The sequence below is a fragment of the Periplaneta americana genome, chromosome 6 (assembly GCF_040183065.1).
Source record: "Periplaneta americana isolate PAMFEO1 chromosome 6, P.americana_PAMFEO1_priV1, whole genome shotgun sequence".
Lineage (NCBI taxonomy): Eukaryota > Metazoa > Arthropoda > Insecta > Blattodea > Blattidae > Periplaneta > Periplaneta americana.
In genome coordinates, this window is record NC_091122.1 from 148933924 (window position 1) to 148947116 (window position 13193).

The window sequence follows — 13193 nt, forward strand, 5'->3', positions numbered from 1 at the left end:
TTGTGACGAAGTCAAACAATTATTTATTTTTCTTCTGCCGATTAAATTCATCCGTCTTTAGGTGCTTTGCTTTGGTTGCATCGAGTATAGCTTGTCATTTAATATTTGGGCTATATTTAGTGCAACTAATAAAACATAGGCCTACAGCTGTTATAAAACGTAAAGTTTTGTGTATTTTACTTTTTACTTATTAACATAGTCTTAATATGTAACTCAATTCACAATAATACTAACTTCATCACAGTCATTTCCTACAACATCCGAGCCACGCCCCTTTGTTTTGACTAACCGAAACATGGCGGACAAATGTTCAATTGTCTTCAACTTTCTGAGGTCTTTGGCCTCTCTATAGTATCTAGCTCGTTGGGAAGAACTCGGAAGTATTTACGATGTAGGCCTATTTGGTAATTCAAGTGTCCGACTGCTGCTGCCGTCTACCTGCTTTTTGAGGTTCCTCCTGAATCAGTCAGCAAGCAACGGAGAATGGAATCCCAGAAAACTGAAGCCAAGGAAGTATGTGACCGTATAATTCAGAAAACTACTCACCGTTTCCAGTCTTTAAGCTATCTAGATGCAACAAAATTGTTAAACAGCAAATTTTCTGGCAATTTTTGGATAGCCTAATTTTCCTGAACGCGAACTTGAAGTTGCTGTCAACAGCTATACTGTACTGAACTAAAGAGTATTAAAGACACAACTTTGAGTTCTATACGGAACATCTGCCTTCCGGAATATAGATGGAGCTGTTCCATTGTTACGATACATAACCTCCAACAATTCACAGAATCCATTCTGTGAAGTAACACTGTCAATAGAAAAGAGTATGATATCCAAGATCAAGGGTTTAACGCCAGGGTAATTGATAGGTTCTGCAGTAGGAAGGAACATCGTATGGATTTCATATTTCGTCACTAGGCGAGTCTCAAATTAAGATAAATACATATAAGTGTATACAGTAGGCCAATATAGAAATTGTAGCACACTCATTATTTTGACCACCAGCCGCTACTGGATTGCGCCATATTTAAATTGCTGCACTCTTGAATATGAATTGCGTGCAGACTTTAGGAGCTGTTTTCTCACACTTTTTTTTTTCATTTCGTCATGTTCAAAGTACAAAGGCTCTTATAATTTTGATGCTAGGAACATTAAACTTTTACTGCATGTTCTGTATATTGTTTTTAAGAAAACATAGTAGGATTTTTTTGGTAAACTAAGTATCTTCGAAATTAAGGGGAGGCAGAGGTGAAATTTTCGAACAAAACTGAAGAAAAAATGAAAATTTGGTTTTTTTCCATTTTTATTATCTTTATTTTGATATTCCGATGTTAGTTTTTGATTTTGTGTCCTTAAAAGTATGAAATTAAAACCAAGATAACTGTATTACTATATTATTCCCATAATAAACTAATACTTATCATTAAGTGTTCGCGTAGGCTTCCGCGGCTGGTGTACATGGTGTGTGGATAAGCTTCAGGGCTTCTACCGCGTTGTCTTGGTGTTATTGGCTGATGTTTCGACCGCTGTGTTGTGGTCATCTTATCATTATTTATATACCTTCTCTGAACATATAAATAAAAAGAAATATTGAAAATTTCGTACAATATGGTGCATGAAACATTTTGTATCAAACGATATAAAGTTTTATAAAATTATTAATATTTACAGAACTATTGTACTTAGAAAGTTGAAACTTGGTATGTCCATTACTAATAACATACTTAGTATCCATGATCAATTTCAAACAAATCTGATAAATTTTGTGGATTTTGAAATATTCACCTCTGCCTCCCCTTAAAGAAATAAAACATGTTTAGTGGACAATAAAAATTTTAATTCTGCATATGTTGCAGGAGTTGCAGATATATATAATTTTTCTCTCCGTTTATAGATGTAAATTCAAATTCTGGATACTTAGTTCTTTTGTAACATATCAGAGATATTGTGTAAAAAGAGTCATGCATGATACATAAATTTTGTGAGAGAAGATAGATTTTGAAAATATGCATTATTTTATTTGGTTAACTCAGAAACTACTCGGCTGATCGTAATGAAACTTATATGTAAGAATACTTATAGGAAGGACGATAAAGTGTACAAAATATGAAATCTCTACTTTAAAATTTGTAGGAAATAGAACATTCACCCCTCACTCTTCGTTAACTGGATACTGCAATGTGAAATGTTTCCTAAACAAGATTGAAAAAGAAGTGAATTTTTCTAATTGAACTGGTAGTAGATATTTAAAAGTTAATTAAAGTGGTAGTAATTTTATATTAATAACTCTTTGGACAACTAGCAGCTGATATAGAAGCTACCGTACTTTATTGTAATGAGAGAGTTCTTTAAAATCAAAATTAAGGATACACTTCAGTAAGCTAAAGATGCTAACCTGTTCAGGAATTAAGATCTTAATGCTTGCAATAGCCTACATAGGGTTAATTATTAATGCCCCTTTTTACCCAAAAATATAGTAATATTGCTACGTTTGTAAAGTCTTTTGATATAATATGTTCAGTTACGAAAAATTGTTGAATGACCATCTACATCAGACAAAGTGGGAGATCATTTCAAACATGATAAAAAAGAACACATTACAGACAGAACCAAATCACATAATACTTCCATATATGCAGAACACATCACAACCACCAACCACAACTACAGCAACATAGAAATAGACATGGAAATTCTACAAATTCAACTGGAAAACCAGAAATTAAATTCACTAAAACTTACTTAGGCCTACTTACTTACTTAACTTACAAATGGCTTTTAAGGGACCCGGAGGTTCATTGCTGCCCTTACATAAACCCACCATCCGTCCCTATTTTGAGCAAGATTAATCCAGTCCCTACCATTATATCCCACCTTCCTCAAATCCATTTTAATGGTTTCCTCCCATTTACGTATTGACCTCCCAAAAGGTCTTTTCTCTCAGCTCTTCCAACTAACAATCTATATGCATTTCTGAATAAGCCCATATGTGCAACATGCCCTGCCCATCTCAAACATCTGGATTTATTGTTTCTAATTATGTTAGTGAAGAATACAATGCTTGCAATTCTGCGTTTTGTAACTTTCTCCATTCTCTTGTAACTTCATCCCTCTTAGTCCCAAATATTTCCCTAAGCACCTTATTCTCGAATATCCTTAACCTCTGTTCTTCTCTCAGAGTAAGAGTCCAAATTTCACAGAAATACAGAACAACCGTAAATACACTAGAACAATATGAAATATACAGACACACAAAAACACATCCACAACACATCCTCAACGCCTAATTAAATTTCGGAACACACACCGTATTTGACTTCACACTACCAAACATAAACACACCCTTCCAGCAAAGCAACTAAAGAAACCAGAAGAAGCAAGAACCTCACTAGTTCTGAAGATAACTAACAGTGCAGTCGAAACTAATCAACAAATGTAATTTACCACAAAGTTTTCATTTTAAAATCACAAAGTTGTTTTTTTACTTGGTTATTTAACGACGCTGTATCAACTACGAGGTTATTTAGTGTTGATGGGATTGGTGATAGCGAGATGAAGCCGAGGATTCGTCATAGATTACCTAACATTTGCCTTACGATTGGAGAAAACCTCGGAAAATACCCAACCAGGTAATCAGTCCAAGCGGGAATTGAACCTGCGCTCAAGAGAAACTCTGGATCAGCAAGCAAGCACCTTAGCCAACTGAGCTATGCCGGTGGCTTACAAAGTTGTTATTATAACTGAATCTTATGGGGTATTTAATTTTTTTTTATTCCAGCTTGGTGTCCAAGACGTATTCAGTGAGAGGGACTCAGATTTAAGAGGCATCTCAAATATGCCTTTATTTGTGTCACATGCTCTACATAAGTCAGAAATATCGATTGATGAAAGAGGTGGCAGTGCAGCCAGTGCTACTGGTAAGTAAATCCACTTGGGTCATTGTTGTTCTGTTATTTGGGCACAAAGAATTGGCAGGGATATAATTTATATTTTAATTCTGTGTAATTTTTAATAGTAGAGCTGCAAACCCAGCGATTACAGAGAAGGGAGATCTTTATATCAATCATTGTATAACCACAGTCTAGTACAGGGTGCGGCATTTAACGTTTTCCATTTTAAGTTGGCGATTCTGTTCACATTGTTGGTAAAACATGTTTGCAAACACAGGGATTCGGTGTAGCAAAGCCTTGGATTTAGTTAGCCACATCCCAACACAGGGATTCGGTGTAGCAAAGCCTTTAGTTAACCATGGAACGTTGGCCGGTGCAACAGCGCATTTTCTGTGTTGAACAGTTTGTTTCAACCAAGTCAATTGTTGCTGTCCAGCGCGAGTTTAGGCGGATTTTTGGTGATAATCAACGTGGAGTTGCACCATCACGAAAAATAATCAGTGTGTGGGTGCGTCAGTGGCGTGAAACGAGATCGGTTCAAAACAAAGCTCGAGTTCGTCAGAAAACGGCGCGGACTCCTGATAATGTCGAACGTGTGAGAACAGCTCTGCAGAGAAGTCCGTATCGTTCCATGCGGCGTAACTGGAACATTCAGCGCCTGTGGTTCCAACAGGATGGAGCCACATCCCATACAGCACGTGTTTCATGAACACACTTCGTGCTGCTTTCCCTGGGCGACTTATCTCCAGATTAGGTGACATTCAGTGGCCCTCTGTTTCCCCTGATCTCACTGCATCAGACTTCTTTTTGTGGGGGTATCTTAAGAGTAAGGTCTACGGTCGTATCCTTAATGACATCGAGGACCTTAAAACCGCGATTCGTGAAGAAATTGCTGATGTTACACCTGAAACATTGCGGCGAGTAATGGCCGGTGTGCAGGGAAGATTGCAACAATGCATTGACGCCAATGGAGGACATCTTAAAGAGATTATTTTCAAAACATAAAATGTACTGTAATTCCAAGATTATAATGGTTGTAAACTGATTAATTTCTTGTAATTTACTTGTAAATTAAATAAGTTATGGGGGTTTGAAAAATAAATGCCGCATCCTGTATATACAGTCACGAAGCTTGAGTTGTGAAGGTGCTAGGAACAATAGACTGTGCCGGTACTATTTCGCATTGTCTGCAATGAGGCGATATTAGCGATTCTAGTGGTTAGCAACTATCTATGGATGCATATTTACTACGAATTGAGCTTCGTGACTAGACTGTGGTATAACTTTTATAGCGACTAAATCTTTGACAATTGAAAAGATAATCACTATGATCATCATCACTATCATCATCATAAACTTCACTGTATATTCTAGCAGTGTTCAATCTCAAAATGAAATTCAGATCTCCATCTGACAGACAGCTTCTTAAATATGTGTTTCGAAGTTTCATCAGAGAAAATAACTCCTCATAATTGTAAAGGGATCCAAACAGACATAATATTCAAGCAGCATGTCTATGGAGTCTAGGTAATTGCTTCGTAGAAAATTTTCAATATAAATCATACAAATCTTTCTTGTTATTAAACTTGCTCCTTAAAACACAATCAAATTAATCCACTTTATTTTAAATTTTATATGGATAGAATCCACATCTAGGCTTTCGTAAAAGGAGTGGAAAAAATTATAATATTAATACCAGCAATTGTAAGTTAAATATAGATTCAAATTCCTTGTATAGGCCTACCTCTTTAATATTTGAATATACTCATCAAAATCTGCATCACTAGAAAGAAGAAAGTAAGCCACTTTTACTTAGCTGCATGTGAATTAGCTAACAGTGAAATATGTTTTTTTAATATTTTACAGCCGTGGTCATGAAAATGAGATCTGCATTTGCCCCAGCTATGGACGTAATGGATGTGATCTTCAATCGCCCTTTTCTCGTATACATCGTTGACATTGTTAATAAAGTACCACTTTTTGCTGGCAGAGTCTCAGATCCTTCCAAAACATAGTCTTGAATAAGCTATAACACATTTATGATTATTCGTATATTTTTTAAATTCATACGCAGTATTATTCAGTTTCTAGGTCTTCATCAGTTTCGAAGGATCTTGGTATTACTGTATTACTTTTACTGAGAGAACTTCAAAAGACTATGATTAAACTCATTACCGGTACCTTAATTTGACAAATACTTGTTTGTGTTAGCTAAACCATTGAACAGTAGGCCTAAACTTCATTGACATTCAGTTGAGAAAATTTTAAAGATTGCCATGTCATTTTGAAATAACAAAATAAATTTATGTAAAAGTTAACAAAGGGAATTATGACACTTCTAATATTGTGATTGTATGCAGAAACTTCCCTAATAACAAATATATGGGTTCTAATGCACTCCATAATAGACAGTAGGTCTATTCGATGTTAAAAGTGTAAGTAAGGTACCGGTAAGTGAAGTGTTGTGACAAAGTATAAGTGTACCGGTACATGAGGATATTATTTGTTTTGATAGCTGTGCCTATTGTACAGTATTACAATAATCAGATTTAACAAAGTTACAGTATACTTACAAAACACACAGCGGAAGACCATTGTTCCTAATTGGAGAATACATGTATTCCCTCAGAAATATTGTGCTCTTTGAATTATCATTTTGATGGATCTTAATGGATGTGCATTACATTAGGTGGAAAATAAAAATTTCGATTTAGTACTACTGGTACCTACAAGTAGGCCTACGGTACATACGAGTAGGATTTTTTTTCTGAAGTTTACAATAATTACTCATCTTTTTTTGTGTAAACAGCACCCATTACTACGGTATATGTAAAGTATCAAACTGTAAATAAAACCTACTTTTTATTATTATTATTATTATTATTATTATTATTATTATTATTATTATTATTATTATCACCATCATCATCATAATTAATGTCTTTTTGCTGTCATTGTCTGTAATGCATTCAGTTCTGGTGCTCAAAAAAATGGTAGGAAGACGTTAGAGAACTTTTGGGGAGATTTTACAACATGGCTTGCACCTGCCATCCCCTCCCTAAGTCATTAGGGGACGGTGGGAACTATGGGTAATATAGGGTGGGGGGCGATTCTCAGGAACAATTTGACCGAAACTGTGGTACAGCGTCATCTAGTTTAGACTTAGTGTTCTTCAGAAATCTCAACGTTAACTGTATGCCTTTCATTTGTTACTTCTCATATCATATCCTATCTCATATCCTATCATTGTAAAGCTCGTCAGTGATAAATAAAATCTTGTAAAAACGAACACTGAACTAGTTCCATTCTATTACTATATTACTATCTTCACCATAGTGTCAATAAACACAGCTCCTGACATTTTTTGATAGCAAATTTTGCATTTAACTCTAATCAGAAGATTTTACTCAAAATAGAACCTGAAAAATTGAGTAATGTTTAAAACTACAAACATACCAGTACTGAATAATTTCAAGGGAAAAACTGGCTAAATGCACCAAGGCTCAACCAACTGAGCTACCCAGGAACTCTACCAGACCCCGACTCAATTTTTCCCTTTATATCCACAGATTTACATAATACACGTCACTGTTCATTAACAGAAAACCACAATTCATGTCACACAGAGTTTGTGTGCACTCAATGTTGGTTGCTTGACAGTTGTCAGTCCACTTTGAGGTCTGAGGATATAAAGGGAGAAATTGAGCCAGGGTTTGGTAGAATTCCTGGGAAGCTCAGTTGATAGAGCCTTGGTGCGTTTAGCCAAAGGTCCCGGGTTTGATATCTGGCCCCGGAACAATTTTTCCCTTGAAAATATTCAAATCAGCTTCACAGGGAGCTATACCTGAAAGCTAGATTTGATACCAGTATTCTTAAAAATCAATGACTTACAAAACAAGCAGAAACACAAAAACTCCACAATTTATTACACACATATTTGTTACATATTATTAAAATTCGATTCGGTGAGCATATGCAGTATAATAACTCAAGGAACTTGTGTTGGATTTTGCACTTTCCCAGCCAGCAGCACAAGTTGTGTGTCCCGATGCAGAAGAAAGAAGAGGAAAGGACGATCCACTCTCAGACTAGCAGAATCTCTTTTCGGCCTTTTTGGAACTGAAAAGAAGTTATACAATTATAATAAATTTAAAATACTGAATCACAGTCCTGAATAACTATCATAACTGAATTATCATAACCGCTTTAATCCTTGAAAGAACACAAACACACTCTCATTCACATGCACAGATATTGTTGGGGAAATAGTCAAAATTATTTTATTTTACCATTCTCAAAGTGTGTATGGATGTCAAAACATGGATATTTATTATTCAATCATTACTTATTATATTTTATTCATGTAGTGGAAATAGAAAAATTGGGAACTTTTTTCTTTTACTCAGAACTTTATGATTGAAGAAATTGCTGATTTGAGACACATTCAACAATAACATTAGGACGTGAGTCACTAATAAAGTGATACAGGTATTTTGTTATATTGATAATGATCCTGAGGAATAAAATATCACTCCATAACATCATTATCATCATCATCATCATCATCAATATCTCCCTTTTTAGGTCTCTTGGCCTGTTTTGGTCTCAATCAGTTGTTTATTCGGTCATCCCAGGACAGTGATACATTTCCAAAAGCGAATCTTATCCAATTCCTAACCTCACCTTCACGTGGTAACTTACATCATTTTATTACTAAGAATAGAATAAGAATTCTGTTACAACGATATAACTGTTCCTTAATCTACAGACAGTGGTGCCATTCAGCTGGTTCACACCAGTTCATCTGAACCGCTTGTTAAATTTGACACATTTCGTAAAACTGCTTGTTTAAATTTAAAGAAATTAGCTTTTTATAGAACAGAATAACATTAATCCAATACAAATTTCTCCAGATTTTTAATATCACGTAAACATAATACAAAAATAAACGCCAAATCAGTTCGATGTGATGCAATACTATTGTTTTCTGAGATGAATTTACAAAAGAAAATTTGAATTGCTGTTTATTTCATTTGTCATAGCAATAATAAGGAAACAATTATTGAAGCAGAATTTCAGTGGAGACAAAATATTATCTAGTCTTTCCAAACTTTCAAATAGGCCTAACCCTATTTATTCATTCATTCATTCATTCATTCATTCATTCATTCATTCATTCAATTTTTCATTTTTTATTTATTTCACTTTTCTTTTTTCTTTTTTTTCTTTTTCTTTTTTCATTCTTTCCAGTTTTTCCATTTGTTCCATTTTTTTCATGTTTTCATTTAGGGCCATTCCATGGTAACTCAGGTTACATGTGAATTTTCTTCTCAATTTATCAGTTTTTCTACAAGTAATTAAGTTATGGTAATTACAAGATATTTTTTATAACATTTCAATGACTCTTTTCCAATTTTACAAGTTTTAAATTTATGTAATTACAGCGTAAATTTAATTAATATATATTAATTTTGTATGGTAACTCAGGTTACTATTTTCATGGAATGATCCTTTATTTATTTAATCTGATGGAGTTAGACAACCAGGCCGCATCTACCACACCACCAGAAATACAAATAAAAATGCAGAAAGAAGTAAAATAAAGAAATGAAATGAAAGTAAATATACAGATTCACAAAAAGAAGGAAGAAAAAATGCAAGTGTAGAGATAAAATCACAATCGGTTCAAATAATAAACTATACTAGTAGATATGCTAATTGCTGGAATTATAAAAAGAAACTATCGGTATTTTTATTGGTTTATATTACGACGCTTTATCAACTGCAATGGTTATCTAGAGTCTGAGTGAAATGAAGGTGATAATGCTAGAGAAGTGAGTCCAGAATCTAGTGCTGGGAAAATATCGGATAAAACCTCTACTACTGTCCAAATTTCACGAGAGGATGCCTGCGAGGGGAGTATGGTCCTTACGGGGTAAGAGGTGAGAGTAAGCCAGTGACTCAGGGTTCTTGAAGAAGATGGTGAATGGGGGTGATGTCATTGGCCGGCTGGGACAAACAAGACTCAGTCAATGGCCAGCCGGTTCCGTATTGGGGGTAGATTATAAGAGTGGGGGAAAAATTGCATTCCTTGCTCGGATCTTCTCATGAAATGCAGACAGTATGTACCGGTGACTTGTAAACCTGGCAAACTAGGATCTGAACCTGTGTCCTCTCGTGTCAAGGTCAGACATGCTGTTACTCTATAGTAGTGGACAACTACCAGTATTAATAGTTGTATGTGTGATGTAATAGATGACTTCAGAAGGAAAGAATCTTGGAGTGATATGGAATGTAGTACACATCTTGTAGGTCTGAAGGGTTTTACCTAGATTTGTAGATACAGAGCCAACCGAGTTGACTGCCACGAAGGATGTGGTGAAGTATGCATCCTGCGTGATGGACTTGACGTGCACAGCAGGTGCCACCGTAGCACCACTCAAATCTGCCGATGTGGCATTGAAGACAGATCTGATGCCGAGCTGTCGGAGGAACGGTGTGAGATCCATGCCACTGCTGATGATGGCGAACTGCGGCAGTGCGACAGATGACTCTGACCTGGGCAGCCACTCCTGTACCAACTGCTGTAGAGAGATGCCAGACAGCTTCACCAGCAACTCGTCCAGGTTGTCAGCTGAGTCCGGCACCAACAGCAACAGAGTCACTGTTTCCACCTGCAATACATCTCTGTTTTATCAAGTATTTGAAGAATCAATCAATCAGCACAATATACTTTGCATACTTCCACTCGGTAATGAGTTTTGGAATAATATTCTGGGGAAATTCCACAGATAGTAACAATATATGTCTATTACAAAAAAAGAGTAATTAGAATAATAGTAGGTGTGAAATATAGGGAATCGTGTAGGACTATTTTAAAAAAACTACAAATAATGCCTATGGCTTGTCAGTATATCTTTTCATTAATAATCTTTCTCGTATGTAATCGTGAAAACTTTGTAACTAATTCAACAGTTCATAGCATAAATACACGTCAAAAAATGACTTTCATACTTCATCGGCAAGTCTATCGTGCTATCAAAAAGGAGTGTGTTATATGGGAGTAAAAATTTTTAATAGACTCCCTATTGATATTAAAATGAAACTCAAAACATAAAATTATTTAGGGTCAAATTAAAGAAGTACCTAATTTCTCACGCCTTCTTTTCTGTAGGTGAATTCATGACATTCAATAACACTTCATGAAATTGATACTAAAACTTTGTGTTGTACTAGTAGACTATATTGTAAATCTTGTCTGTATATATTTCATCTAGACTGTGACTATAAATTAAGATTTTATAATAGTATTAAGTTTTTTGACTTGTTCCATATTCTAGCTGTAAGCATATATGAATACCATGGAATGTTAATAAATACAATACAATACAATGTAGCCTATCCAGCTTTTTGCTGGCAACATAAAGTCCACTATAGTCCACTGTAGTCTATTCAGTTGTAGTTTTTCACAAGAAATGAGGGGTATTGTGATCGGTGTTCATTATAGATGGCTGTTGCTAGTAGCCAGAGGTGGGGTGTAGTCAATATATACTGCAGGGCTGTGTTTTCTGCAACTGGTAGTAATGATTTTAATTTACTTCTTTTGTGGTTTATGGATGGACAGTATAGAAGAATGTGTTCCAGATCTTCATCATGATTGTTGCACCACAGACAAGTAGGATTTAACCACCGGCGTGGCTCAGTTGGGTAAAGCACTTGCCTGCCGGTTTGAAGTTGTGCTAGGGCGCGGGTTCGATCCCCGCTTGGGCTGATTACCTGGTTGGGTTTTTTCCGAGGTTTTCCCCAACCGTAAGGTGAATGCCAGGTAATCTATGGCGAATCTTCGGCCTCATCTCGCCAAATACTATCTCGCTATCACCAATCTCATCAACGCTAAATAACCTCGTAGTTGACACAGTGTCGTTAAATAACTAACTAAAAAAAAAAGTAGGATTATCAGAAATGTTAAATCGGTATAGATACAATTGTGTGACAATGTGACCTGTTCTGGCTCTTGTTAAAAATGTTTGAACATGTCTGGGCAAGTTTTTGTACATTTCCAGGTCATTTGGTTTCTTTTGTACAGACTGTAAAATTTTTCCTTTGTCAGAAGAGAGCCAATTGTTGATCCATAGGTTTATAAAATGAGGCTTTACTGAAGCAAAAGCACTGGATAGAGATATCACTTGAAGAGGTCTTGGTTGTAAATATGTTATATGTTTTGCAATATTATCGACTTTCTCGTTACCAGGTATGCCACAATGACTAGGTATCCATTGAAACGTTATTTCTTTTTGGAGTTTTTTTAGTTTATCTATTTGTTTCTGAATTGGAATAATTCTATGTGCATATAGGTTTGGTACATGTTTAATTATATTAAATATAGCCCCCCTTGGAGTCGGTAAGTATGCAAATAGATTTTTCAGAAATTTGAGTAACACACTGAAGAGCAGCATCAAATCAGTTATTTAACAAATTGCATTCTCACCCAAGAGCCTAAAAAATTGCGTTCTAGAAATTCTGTAAATTATATTCATATTACTGTCAGAATAGGCTCCTAAATCAACAGACTTACCAGTCAGAATGTTACAGCTATCCCTGGTAACCATGAATGCTAGATATCCAAAAGAATTGTAGATAAGAATATACAGAGTGGAAGTGAAATAATCCTGCAGATTGAAAGGGATGATAAGGTAGACTTGAATGAAAAGAAAACCTATATTACGTTTTGTGATTAAATGCACTGTTAATTAGAAAATACTTTGTTTCTTGCTTCCCAGTAGAGTGCACTCAGATTTTTTATGATCCTGGTGAATTGCACACTGTGCTTTCTTCTGTGTTGTTGATTCCTAACCTACAAAAGTGTGCTGCAAGCAGTCGTGTCCTGTATTCAGCCGGAAGTTTTCCACGGTTTCTTTCTTGCTATTCCCCCCCCCCCCCCAATGTTTATTGATTTCTGCCCATTTCTTACTGTGTGATCTTTGATTGGCTTTATGGAGTATTTCTATCTCTGATTTGGTTTTGATTTTGATGCTGGTAGCTAGTCTTTGGGTAGGCTTACTTAAGATTTTATTTTGATAATACAGTCTTGTGCCCATTTTGCTAGTTTATGAGCGTTATTATTCTGATATCCACTGAAAATATATTTTCTTGTTTGGTATTTTCAAGTATTCTAATTAATTTCTGTTATCACCAAAATTTACAAAAATTAAACACATTATGAAAGAGAAAACTATCGATATTTTAATTTTATTGTGAACAAGGCAAATGTGACTACCGGTATTGAAGAAATTGAATATTATAACA

At 35.3% G+C, this 13193-nt stretch overlaps 2 protein-coding genes across 2 annotated transcripts in view; one reads left to right on the forward strand and one right to left on the reverse strand.

Annotated features, from left to right (window-relative positions):
- Positions 1-6759, forward strand: part of LOC138701918 (leukocyte elastase inhibitor-like) — a 31856-nt gene extending 25097 nt beyond the window's left edge. Inside the window, exons 7-8 of the mRNA XM_069829280.1 lie at positions 3776-3914; positions 5754-6759. Coding sequence (XP_069685381.1) covers positions 3776-3914; positions 5754-5902 — 288 coding nt within the window. The 3' untranslated portion in view covers positions 5903-6759. The remainder of the gene's footprint in view (positions 1-3775; positions 3915-5753) is intronic.
- Positions 6760-7790: 1031 nt separating this feature from the next.
- LOC138701919 (alpha-1-antiproteinase S-like) overlaps positions 7791-13193 on the reverse strand; it is a 70607-nt gene continuing 65204 nt past the window's right edge. The window contains exons 6-7 of the mRNA XM_069829281.1: positions 10216-10561; positions 7791-8006 (exon numbers count right to left, since the gene is read on the reverse strand). Coding sequence (XP_069685382.1) covers positions 7876-8006; positions 10216-10561 — 477 coding nt within the window. The 3' untranslated portion in view covers positions 7791-7875. The remainder of the gene's footprint in view (positions 8007-10215; positions 10562-13193) is intronic.